This window comes from Alligator mississippiensis, chromosome 5 (genome assembly GCF_030867095.1).
Source record: "Alligator mississippiensis isolate rAllMis1 chromosome 5, rAllMis1, whole genome shotgun sequence".
In the NCBI taxonomy this organism is placed as follows: Eukaryota; Metazoa; Chordata; order Crocodylia; family Alligatoridae; genus Alligator; species Alligator mississippiensis.
The window spans coordinates 206433651-206446979 of NC_081828.1; the positions used below are offsets into that span (position 1 = coordinate 206433651).

The 13329-nt window shown below is 38.9% G+C and overlaps 1 protein-coding gene across 8 annotated transcripts in view; it reads right to left on the bottom strand.

Moving 5' to 3' along the window:
* Nucleotides 1-13329, bottom strand: part of ACTR3B (actin related protein 3B) — a 45509-nt gene that overhangs the window by 15827 nt on the left and 16353 nt on the right. For all 8 annotated transcript variants that reach the window (XM_019498949.2, XM_014608961.3, XM_019498960.2 and 5 more), the window contains 6 exons: nucleotides 12887-12997; nucleotides 11466-11561; nucleotides 11214-11321; nucleotides 9247-9390; nucleotides 8394-8567; nucleotides 3041-3133 (listed from right to left, as the gene is read on the bottom strand). In XM_019498949.2, the coding sequence (XP_019354494.1) occupies nucleotides 3041-3133; nucleotides 8394-8567; nucleotides 9247-9390; nucleotides 11214-11321; nucleotides 11466-11561; nucleotides 12887-12997 (726 nt within the window). The remainder of the gene's footprint in view (nucleotides 1-3040; nucleotides 3134-8393; nucleotides 8568-9246; nucleotides 9391-11213; nucleotides 11322-11465; nucleotides 11562-12886; nucleotides 12998-13329) is intronic.

The window sequence follows — 13329 nt, forward strand, 5'->3', positions numbered from 1 at the left end:
GAGTCTGAAGTCAGACATCCAGATGACATGGCCAGCCCAACAAAGTTGATGTTAGGTGATCATCGCCTCAATACGCACAGTGTTTGCTTACAGTAGGACGCTAACAGTGGTGCATCTGTCTTCCCACTGGATTCAGAGAATCTTCCACAGACAGTGTTGATGGTACTTCTTGAACAACTTTAGATTTCTCCTATGTCTCCATGTCTTGGCTCCATACAGCAATGTGGGGATCACAACTGCTTGATAAACCAGTTTGGTTTCAGATCTGATATCATGATTTTCAAGTACACATTTCTTCAGGTGTCCAAAGACTACACTTGAACATTTGAGGCAATGTTGGATTTCTTCATCCATGTCACCCTCCTGTGAGAGATGGCTTCCAAGGTACAGGAAATGCTCGACATTCTCGTTTCACTGTGGATCTGAATTGCTGGAACTGAGAACTGTTCATTAGGAGTTTGTTGATGGAGGACCTTCATCTTCTGAATGTTAAGCGCCAGTCCCACTTTCTTGTATGCCTCGGTAAAAATGTCAATGGGTGGTTGAAGGTCTGCTTCTGAGTGAGAACACACTACAACATCATCAGCATATTGAAGCTCAATGATTGAGGTCTGAGTGTTCTTGGTTTCGACTCAGAGTTGCCCAAGGTTAAACAGCTTACCATCCATTCGGTAGTTTAGCTTCACTCCGACTAGAAGCTTGTTAGTGGTCAGATGTAGCATCACAATAAGAAATATTGAGAAGAGTGTTGGAGCAATGATGCAGCCTTGCATAATTCCCATTTTAACCTCAAAGGGATCTGTGATAGATCCATTACTGAGAACCACCGCTCACATACCATCGCGGAGCAGGCAGAGAATGGTGACAAATTTCAGCAGGCCTCCATATTTCAGATCCTCCGCAAGCTTCTTGGCTGACAGAGTCAAAAGCTTTTGTGAGATCAAAGAAGGCCATGTAGAGAGGCTTATGTGGTGCCTGGCATTCCTCCTGCAGCTGGCAAGCTCTGAAGATCATGTCATTTGTACCTCTTGATGCCCTAAACCCAAACTAAGATTCCGAGAGGAGCTCTTCAGCAAGTGGAAGGAGATGGTTCAAGAGGGTTCTCGCAATTATCTTTTCTGGGGTGGACAACCAGGTGATTCCTCTGTAGTTTCCACAGCCGGACTTGTCTCTTTTCTTGAAGACTGTCACAATCATGGCATCCCTGAGGTCATCTGGGATTTCCTCATCATTCCAGATCCTCAAGAAGAGGGCATGGAGCTGTAATGTGAGCTCCTCTCCTCCCTGTTTAAGGATTTCAACAGGGATTCCATCAGCTCCAGATGTCTTGTTCTTCATCTGCTTAATGGCTTACCTCATCTCAACAAGGGTTGGAGGGATTCCAATATCTTCTCTGACTGCATATTGCAGGATGAAGTTGAGAACACTCCTGTCAACAGCAAAATCTCTTCTGAGGTCTTCAAAATGCTCCTTCCAACAGGCATTGATAGCTCCCCTTGCCATGATCAGGTCTCCTCCTCCCTTATGTCTCAAAAGGTTTATCCCCAAGGGCTCAGACCATAGACGGCTTTGGTGGCACTGAAGAAACCGCACATATCATGGATGTCAGCAAGATGTTGAGTCTCCTTCGCCTTATCTTCCCACCATTTGTTCTTCATATCGCGAGTCCTCCTTTGGACCTCTGCCTTGGTTTGTTGGAGATTCAATTTCTTTTGCTTGGAGTTAGTGTCATTTTGCCAAGCACAAAAGGCCTTCTGCTTGCCTTGGATCTCCTGGTTGTTCTCATCAAACCAGTCTTGATGTTTCCTGGCAGAGAATCCAAGCATCTCTTCACAAGCACTGATGACAGTAGCCTCCACATGGTGCTGATAAAAAGATGCTTCTTCCACACCGGTCTTGAGGCACAATGTATGCCTACTCTACCAACTGTCTCTAGCACCATGTCACGCATACAACCATTGAAAAATTCAACGTTTCAGTGTAACTGAAACCCTGAATACCACCATCTCATTCGACACCTACAAGAAATACATTCAAGATCAACAATGAAAAGTCAAACCTCCTTTTTACAAAAAACTCACAAAAGAAAACTCATCATCTTTTACATGAGTAAAACAAACCAGTGATGTAGCCTTTTATGATAATTTACACTACTGAAGAGGTGTAAAACAGAACAGTAAAAGGTGCCCTTCCAATCTTAAGAAAAAACTCACTACAAGCACACACCTTAAATCCAGAAAAAGTATCCATAGTACTGTAGCTACAGTTGTGTTGATCTGCACCTCCACTTTCATATACTAGTAAATTGGTGATTGATGTGACTTCTTCGGCTGAGGCCTGATCCACATGCACAGGGTTAATCAGCTCAGAAGCTATTCTTAGCTAGTTTAGAAATCTTTTTGTTCGTAGATTAAAAGCCATATTGGAAGAATAACATAAAATATTAAATGCTAGTCAGATTAATATTTTTTGTTATTTATGTATTTTAACCCGTTTCAGAATGTAGCTGTGAGGGCTTTAAGAGTGGGAGCAAGGGGGAAGAGGGGGCAGCGAGTAACAAGAGGCAAGATTACCACACAATAGAGACCTTAAAACCAAAGTACGAGGGGAAGTTACTAGTGGAAGTTACTATAGGAGTACCCTTAGATATGGGAACAGTCTGGAACCCTGAGATGAAAACAAAATAAGAATTTAAATTATTATCCCAGATCTGATACAGATTCCATTGGTTGCTTGAGCAAGTTGCTTAACCTCACCCCGTTATTTCCTAAGAGACAACACTTACTCAATTCATATTACTGTTGGGCAGATTCAACTGCTTTAAAAATCAAAGCAGTAGATAATAAGCTGCATTTCACTGTGAAATATGACTTATTTGACTTCCACAAGGAGTTTATTTCTAGTCACACTTTCTAGTCTAGAGCTTACACATCTCATGCCAGAGAACAATGCTATCTGCATATTTAAATAGTCGCGATGTGACCCTGGACATTTAATTTTCAGGTAAAGTTACTTAAGTCTTAACCTAAAAGGACCATACCTTATATAATGGACGACGAACATCAATGGGACAGTTCTGTATAACTTCATCAACTACATCCGAAATGGAATCCATAAAATCTGGATTAGCAAACTAAGTCAAAGTAGAAAACAGACACTCAGATTACATGTTGGCAGGGCAGGGCAAAGAAGAGAAGAGACAATGCAGGTGACAGGACCCTAAAGAGTTTATTTGCATGAATATGTTGCACCTAGGGATGTGAAAGATTAAACGGTAAATATACTTATACTGTTAATGCATTAGTTAACGTTTAGTGCCGGATGCAGTCTGGTGGGGAAGGGAAGTGGCACAGTGCCCCAGGAAAGCACCTAGTCGTAACATGTGGCTCTGCTTCCCCCTCCCTGCTGTGAACTGCTGACTTAGGAGGGAGAAGAAGGAGAAGAGGGGAAGGAAGGGACTAGTTGCAACACATGGGTGCTAGTGTTATCAGTTAAAAGATTAACTGATAATTAGAAGAGTTTAAATGGGTAGTTATTTAAAGTATGTTTAACATCCCTGATTGCACCAGCATTTTTATGCTAAGAAAAAAAATTAATTGGGGCTGAGGGTACTTCTGCTTATGGAACATGTTATGTAGTGACCAGAAGAAAAATAACATTACTGTTGTGTTATAAAACATTCTCCTGATGTACTAAAACACAGGCTTCACAGCACTCGCCACATCCCTCCATAAAGTCCTTTTTGCCTGTTGTAACTCCAAATCATTCATTACACTGTCAAAAATTGACTGTACTAAAGGTTGTATATTTGGTAGTTGTGCATATATACAGTGTTCTCAAGCATGTGCACTTTATATATATTTTCGGAAGTACTGTAAAAAAATTAAAATCGTCAAAGTTTAAGCAGAACAGTGAATGGGAATGCAAACAAATGAAGTTACCACATCCAAGGTTGAAGCAAAATTCATATTTTAAACATACTGCAGCAAGGGGAATCAGACAATCTCCTCCCCAGAATACCTACATAACTAGCATATGGATTTGAAAGCCTAGTAAGAAGGATATTTTAATAAATCTGTAAAGTCAAGGATGGTAGGATAGTAACCAGGTGAGTGAACAGAAAAAAATGTAGTACTCATGTTTAATAAAGGAAAAGAAAAAGTGGCCTGGAAAAACCACAGGCTTGTTAAATCTGGACCTAAATGGTATGCAAGGCTTTAGAATATATTTGAAAGAAAAAACTTTGACATGGAGGCATAGGCACCAGAAGGCCAGGGCTAATGGGGTTTAGCCCCCACCAAACGGAGCTCCACTACTCCAGTCCCACCACCGCAGCGCTGCGTCCAGTGTCCCTGTTGCATGCTGGCCCTGCAACAGCCCTGTGGGAGGGAGGGGTGACCCCACACCACCCTGCACTGCACCCCCAGGCCCCCAAATAATATTTTCTCCTGTCACTACTGCATGGAGGTGAGAAAAAATAAATTAAATGCAAGATGGGGTTACCAAAGGTAGATTGTACCAAAGAAGCAGCTGATAACTGATATTCTAGACAAGAGGACTGCCATATATCAAATCTACCAGGACTTCAATAAAACATTTGATATGATGCTTTGGGGAAAATTATTAATCTGGAGAAGACAGGAATTAGTCCAAAACCATGAGATGGATAAGGAACAGTATAAAAGGATTGTATTGTAAATGAAATTAGATTAGAGGGCAGTTACTACTGGAGTTCCTTAAGGACTGGTTTTAGAACTAAATTTATTTTCGTTTAGAAACTTGGCAAAAATACTAGCCTGAAGTTGGATGCCACTGTCAATATGGAAGAGGATCACAGTATAAAAAAATTGATATATAACCTCGAAGCCTGAGGTAGAGCGGAAATTTAACTGTACAAAGTGTGAGGTCACACATTTAATAAGAGTTTCAGGTATAAAATGGTGGCTCAACAGCTGAAAACGACAGTAAAGGAGAAAGACATTGGTGTATTAATCATCCTGTGACAAACTATAAGCTATAAAATGTAGCATGGTCATTAAAAAGGCAAATGCAATCCTAGAACTCATCAGCTGAGGTATTTCCATTAGAGATAGGAAACTATTAAAATGATTAAACACAACACTGGTAAGAGCTCCTCTGGAGTACTGTGTATAATTCTGGTCACACACCTTCTAAAAACACCTTCAAAACTGGAAGAGGGCTAGTAGCATGATCAGGAGAATGGAGAGCCAATTTGACACGAGGAGACTAAGAGAGCTTGGATTGCTTGGTCTAGCACAGTGGTTTTCAACCTGTAGTCCATGGACCCTTCAGGGGTCCACAGACTGTCTAAGGAGTCCATGAAAAATGACTATGATCAATCAAAAGTATGTGACTACCCACACTTAACAATTCAAAGGGGTCTGCACCACCATTCAAAATGTCCAGAGATCCTGTACCTCCATTTGACATTTTCAGGGGTCTGCAAATGAAAAAAGGTTGGAAGTCACTGGTCTAGCACAATATTGGCCAAGGTAGAATGTGACAGCTTTCTGTAAGCAGACTGGGAAGTAAATACCAAGAAGGAGAGGCAGGAGGGGAGAGAGCTATTTAAACTAAAGGTTAAGGCTGGCACAAGAATAAATAGGATATACATTTAAAGCAGTCATGATAAAATTTAGACAACAAATGAAAAGGTGCAAGTCAGCAAGGTTCTCCAATAGGAACAGAACAAAGAAGGCAAGAGACACAGACTTTTTTTAAGGTGGGGCTTGATAAACATTTAGGAAGATTATATATGTGGTCACTTGTGACAGCAAGAGACTCAGTGACGCAGGAAGTCCTTTCCAATACCATGTTCCCACATATAAATAGGTGCAACTCTCTCAACTGAACCACTTGTTGTTTTTCATAATGATAAAAGTGATCTGTAAGGTATCACCCAATTTCTAACTTCAAGACATCATCAGGAAGCTGCTAGATTAGTCACAACTGGGGCTGGATTCAACTGCCCTAAAAAGTGCCAGCTTCCCTGTCACAGTGATATTCATCTGTAATGGGAATGGCCAAATGATGGCTTGAAAACTGCATGCAACTCCCAAGCACTTTGAATGTGCTTCCAGAAGAAAGTGGTAGGCAACTGTCAATCCTATGGTTCATTAGTGACAGAGGATGGATCTTTAGTGACAGAGGATGCAGAAAAGACTGAAGTACTCAAAGCCTTTTTCAGCTCACTCTTCACAAGCAAGGTCAGCTCCCAGTTTGGGGAGGAGGTGAGCAGCCTTCGGTGACAGAAGAGCAGGTTAGGTACTATTTAGAAAAGCTGAACATATAAAAGTCCATGGGGCCAGACTGAATGCACCCAAAGGTACTGAGGGAGTTGGCCAATGTGACTGCAGAGCCACTGGCCATCATCTCTGAAAACTCATGGAGATTGAGAGGGGTCCCAGATGATTGAAAAAGGGCAAATATAATGCCCACATTTAAGAAAGGGAAAAAGGAAGATCCAGGGATCTACCGACCAGTCAGCCTCACCTCAGTTCCTGGAAAAATCATGGAGCAGATCCTCAAGAAATCCATTTCTAAGCCCTTGCAAGAGAAGGTGATTAGAAACAGTCAGCAAGGATTCACCAAGGACAAGCCATGCCTGACCAACTTGATTCGTTCTATGATGAGATGACTGGCTCTGTGAATAAATAGAGACCAGTGGATGTGGTTTAAGCGAGGCTCGATTTTAGCAAGGCTTTTAATTAGATCTCCCACAACATTCTTGCAAGCAAGCTGAGGAAGTACGGATTAGATGAATGAACTGTAAGGTGGATAGAAAGCTGGCTGGATCATCAGGCTCAACAGGTAGTGATCACTGGCTCAAGATCTAGTTGGCACCCGGTCCTGGAGTCAGTTTTGTTCAATATCTTTATCAATGACCTGGAAGATGGCACAGAGTGCACCCTCAGCAAGTCTGCAGATGACACCAAGCTAGGGGGAGTAGTACATGTGCTGGAGGGGAGGGTTAAGATTCAGAGAGACCTAGACAAATTGTAATATTGGACCAATGAGGTTCAATAAAGACAAGTGCAAAGTCCTGCACTTAGGACGGAACAATCCCATGTATTGCTTTAGGCTGGAGACTGGCTGGCTGGGCAGCAGCTCTGCAGAAAAGGACCTGGGGGTCACAGTGGACTGATTCTTCCCCTATATGCAGCACTAGTGAGGCCACATCTGGAGTACTATGCCCCACTACAGAACGGATGTGTACAAATTGGAGAGAGTCCAGCAAAGGGCAACAAAAATGGTTAGGGGGCTGGAGCACATGACTTCTGGGGAGAGGCTGAGGGAACTGGGCTTCTTTAGTTGGGGTGGGCAGGAAAGGTTAATGGCAGCCTTCAACTACCTGAAGGGGGTTCCAAAGAGGATTGAGCTGGACTGTTCTCAGTGGTGGCAGGTGACAGAACAAGCAGCGATGGGCTCAAGTTGCAGCAAAGGAAGTTTAGGTTAGATATTAGAAAAAACTCTCTCACTAAGAGAGTAGTAAAACACTGGAACAGTTTACCCAGAGGTGGTGGAATCTCCATCCTTGGAGGTTAAGACCTGGCTAGACAAAGCCTTGGCTGGGATGATCTAGTTGGGGATGGTCTTGCTTTGAGCAGGGGGTTGGACTAGATGTGACCTCCTGAGGTCCCTTCTAACCCTAATTTTCTATTATTCTATGGTGTATGTTTAAAAGGTCTAGTCAGGTGCCTGATAAAGCTGCTTGTACAGAGTCCTGTGTATGAGACACATCCCGAGAAAAATTAAAAATCGTTGAATGTTGAAACATTTTTAATGTAATTTTGAGAAACATTGCTTATTAATTAGGCTTAGAAAAAAAATCTGTGGTTACATTAAACAGGTCCAAGTATGTTAAAAGAAACTGATTTCAGTGAGCCTGCTTCAGGCATGATTTTGGTATTAAAACTTGAGTCACTGGCCCTGTTAATTATCTAAAAGGAAATACATGCTTAAGTGTCCAAGACTTGAGACAGTGCAAGCATGTTGCTAGAAAATCAGAGTGATATCCAAGGAACTGACTACATTACTGAATATATTGTATATTTTGAGTTAAAACAGCAAACACGTATTTAAAAGCAGAAAAATAGAAAGGCCTGCTTATCCCAGTCATGTGAGATTTCAGGTAGCTGTTTTCCTGTTTTAATGTGCATTTGACAAATTAAAAGGCTTAACCCTTTTATAGATCCTGAAGAAAACCAAGAGATTTTAACCAACTTCCACATACAGCAATACTATAAAGTCATCCAGCCCTTCCAGACTTATTGCTATCTTATTTCCACAAGGTGGTGCTCTGGCACCAAGAATATTGCATTTTCCCTTCCATTCAAACTTAGTATAAAGCAATATTAGGCAAAAATTCTTACCTCAGGATGAAAGAAAATTTCAGGTCCAAGAAACCTTTCATAACCAACATCTATAATAAATTTTTTTTTGTTGATTGCATTGATGCCAGTATACTGTTTGATCCATTTTCGTGGATCTACATCATACTTAGCAAATTCTTTTACTATGTCAGGACAAATATAACAGTATTTTTCCTGTAAAGAAATATAATGAATTAAAAATTGCCAAAAAATTCCCCCCATTATTCAGTACAGTAAAGAATATTTCAGGCAAACTGAAAACAATGTAATTGGGGAACTGAATGTGACAAGGTCTAAGTCTATTAATCAGGCACTCCAATTTGGTAAATATTGCTCCTACATTCAATCCTTCTTTGAAAACAGGCTGGTCAGGAAATGTTCCCACAGTTTAGTATTTAAGACCCAAATTCCACAAATGATTTCAAATGGGGCTCTAGATGGAAATCTCAATATAATCACTGGTTTCTAAGGACAAAAGGGTTCACACCTGCATGCCTCTCACAGCAGGATCAGAACTGGGTGACTGTACTGATGTTATGCATGATAATCAAAACTCAAAAGTTCAAATGTTTATAGATTTTTTTAAATAAAATAACTAAAATCTGAACCAAGTTCAGAGCCTAATCAAATGTCAGCTTTCTTTTGAAATGTATTCTATAGAATAAGACTTAATTGCCAATTATTCTTATTTCTTCCCTTCCCCCTCATGTTGTCAAAAAATTCAATAAATGAAAGGAAAAGCAAAGTTAACTAGACAATTCTTAGGTCTGCATTTTTAAGCGGTCACTGGCAACTTTTTAAAGCAAAAAGTCATCCTCTTTAAAAAAAAAGCAGATTTTTAAAAAGATTTTACCTTTACGGCTTTTGCGGTCTCCAGAGATTGTTCAGGAGGAATTCCCACCTCCCTCTCCCTTAGGAGCTGCTGAATGAAATATGTAATATCTCTACCTGCAATAGGGATATGTTTGATGCAACTTCCAATTACATAACCTTCTGCCTATGGAAAAAAAGATACTTAGAAAAAAAATGGTGTATGAAGTATTGATAATTATCAGTGGAGTCAAAACATTAGTTTTTACCAAGCAGCTTCTTAATTTAAAATTTTAATTAACAAAAAAAGAATCTTAGATGCCGACTCCTTCAAGTGATCCCCTTCAAATCCACAATACAAATTTGTAAAGCCATTATATGCTAGATGCTACTTGTGCTTATCAGACTGATAACCATTTGCAAATGTGACATTTCTTATCTAATACACTAAATGATAAATAAAAGGATAATCTTAGGTGAAGGTGCATGTTAAAGACAAAGAAGACCCTCAGTGAAGAGGTTTGATCAGAAATGGTCGGCAAAAGTAAAACATACTCATGAAGAGGACAAGCATTAGTCCTATGAAATGCTGAAAAATGGAAAGAAAAAGTTGAGAAAAAAACAAAAACAAAATACAATATTAAAAAAAGGGAAGGGAAATCAGACATTAAACAGAGTATAAAAAAGCAATGTCTTTCCTTTTCACCCCCTCCTTTTTCAGGATTAATTTAAAGACCAGAGGAAAACCGGAGAAAAGAATAAAGGGGACACCGTGGACAGTTATGTTAAATGCAACAATGATTACTACTACAGTTACATATTTATTACTCCACATGCAAAACTTTCTTCACTACTTCCAGTTTTTGCCAATTGAAGCAAATACTGCAAGGACAAGTAACATGCGATACATTTTAAAGGAGCCCACTGGCCTACACTACACTTCAGTACTTAAATGTCATTCAGATGCATTATATGCTATGCAAATATATGGGATGCCATCATTTGAACAGAAGTTAGAAGGAGTAAAATAACTATTACATTTTCATATCCCAAGAGGCTTAAGTCCATTTCAAACAGACTATTTAAATGACTATTTATTTATATAAATTTGCTGTTGTATCACCCATATATAAAATACTCCAAACTGCAATGGAAAATAACAACTCTATACTTATAAAGCAAATATACAACCAAAAACACAATTTGTAAATGGATTTTAAAATATACAGAATCATGATAGACATGATGGCAAATATGGAGTCGCTTCTCCTGCATGAAGGAAAATCAAGAAGTACTGCCTAGCCTTCCAATTTTTGGGCACCAGTAACAAATATTCAGTCATTTAAATAGAGCAAAAATTGGGATGTGCCAGGATGTACGACCAGGACTTATACAAACATATGAATCTGGTATAAAGTATAGGGGCTCCTTCTTCAGGGCCTTCAATAGTATAGACTCCCCTAAAAAAAAAAAAAAAAAAAAAAAAATCTATTCAAGAGGTACTGAACTTTTACCTTATTTTGCAAAATAGAAAAAAAATCCACTTCATTTTCCAAAAGATATATAAAATGTATACAGGGCCACAAAAATTAGATTGGAAACATAGAGGGGAATAAAAAAAAAATTGATCTTAGGGAAAAGGAGAGTTATAATCATGTTTATTTAATTCAACTGAAACTTTTTTTTTTCCATGGCATAATTAACACCTTGTCTAGACTCATTAGAAAAGCTCCCTTTTTCTGTATACTCTCACCACTATAAAAGTTAAAAATTCTTTAAATATTTTTTGTATTTATAGTCTCATTCCTGCAGAAATTTCTATTGGCATTAGCTAAATTTTGGTCCTAAATTAGGCTGACAGTGTCACTTTAACATACTTAATGTTCCTTTTCCCTGACTCCCTCCCTCGGTGACAGTTAAGAGGCACTCAGTCCAGAAAAAAAAACAACTCATCTTTTAATTCAAGCCTGAAGAAATTCTCACACTTGTGCAAACAGTTCTACTACATACCACAGGAATTACGTGGGTTACTCCATCACCACTGTCAATGACAATTCCTGTTAACGTACGTTCTCCAACCTGCCGTGATGTCCAAGATGCAGCTAAGGCCAATACTGCCTATATAAGAAACAGTTAATATTTAGATATGGGTAAGACAAACTAAACTTTAATCTTTAAAAAATACTGCTTCAAACATTTTAGGCATGTGCTTACATACTGCAGCTATACTGTACTTTAGAAGGATAGATTCACTTTGTTCACCTGAACAGCAATGTAAAGTCCTGGTACATTAAAAGATTCAAACATGATTTCTGCAAGATACTCTCTGTTTTCTGGAGTGTTCAATGGAGGTTCTGTCTGTAAAGAAAGGCCACTTTATTAACCACCTATCACAGTATGCGCTTTTATCAAACTTGGCTCAATACAACAGTAAATGAATTTTTCAGTTTATCAATTCACTCAAAACACCCCAAAGGAGTCTCAGGTACAGAGACAAGAACTGTATAATCCGTGGCAGACAACCCTGACCACCCACAACATGGTAAAATTTCTTTAAATTTAATTATTAAAAATTACTGATTATCTGGAAAAGCTTGGTTTTATACATATGAGTAATGGTATCATGTTGTGCCCATAATGGACTGACCTACAAATACTCACAGGCTAAATACAGACATTCAAAAATGCCTGAGGCAGAATCGATTTAAGTTATGCAGTTTAGATTGTGACATAGTTTAGATTCCTAGGGAATCTAGGACAAAATAACTTGTTGAGAGTAAACTTGCGTATACTTATGGAGTTCCTTATTGATTTCAACCAAACCACTCAGACGAATAAAGTTAAGCACAATGTATGCATTTGCTAAACCAAGGTCTAAGAGTCTAAATCACAGTCTACATTATATTCAGGAAGTAAACTTAGCCTCTAAAAATTCTTCATGTCCCATCTGTTCCTACCTGGAAATGGATGGACTGCCAACAAAAACAGTACCAAAAGTACTATAGGGTTCCTTTAAAGTAAACTACAATCAAATTATTTTGCAGAAGTCCATGTATCTGATTACACACAATTATATACTATAATAAACTACATTAGCATCACAAATTTTACAACCACTCTTCCAGCCAAACCATTTGAATAACTTAAAGTTCAGTGTTGGCATATTTCAAGGTAAATCCAATTTGAGACCTTAACTACTTAATAGTGCTCCCTTATTAAATCAATTATATATTCATCTACCCTTATGAAAAACTACTGCTTAAAAACAAACATTTTGCATTAGGTAACTGAAATCATCTTCAATAAAAGCTGTTCACATAACTGTGCAATTGCTAACATACAGCACGTTGCTAAGTGACATTTCCCCTTATTTTACCGAACATTTTATTTTGTTTGAGTAAAATCAGTCAATTATTTTAGACAGCATCTGTAATTAAATCAAGATGCCTAAGCTTTTAAAAGATAAAGTCAGAAGCCAAGAAGCCTGCTTCAGAAATTTATTGGAACCTCTCTTTAATGAAATTTTATGTATTGTTTCAACCACAATAAAAAGAAATGAAAAATTGGAGAGAAAAAAAAAAGGCTTCTAGGCTTTATATGTTATAACAAAGTCTACTTGTGTTTGGAATATTATCCAGCCTTTCATTTGTGGAAATATTTTCTTATGCAGCCCCATTACTCACCAATAAGAAGTAGTGATCCTCGGGCTCAGCTCGAAGATATTTAAAAATTACTTGCTCCATGAATCTTTCCATGAGGTCCCAATCTTCAACAATACCATGTCGTATAGGCCACTGAGGCAAAACAACAGAGGTATGCCAACGTCTTAAGTAAGCTCAGCATGTGACCCAGTAGGCAACAACAGAAATCAGCCTGAGAAGCAAAATCCTAGCATAGGATGCGCAAGCAAGAAACTTTATGCTGTTACCATTCTAATTTTAAACTAAAGCCAACATTTTAAGCCATCTTCTGCTCCCAGATCTCCCAGTGTGATTCTGACCACGGATAGCACACTGGACTTCAAATCAGGAGAGTTGGGTTCTTTCCAGTCTTGGCTCTGTCATTATTCTATCTGCTGACCTAAGGAAGATTACTTCACCTCTCTGCGCAACAGGTAGCTCAAGTG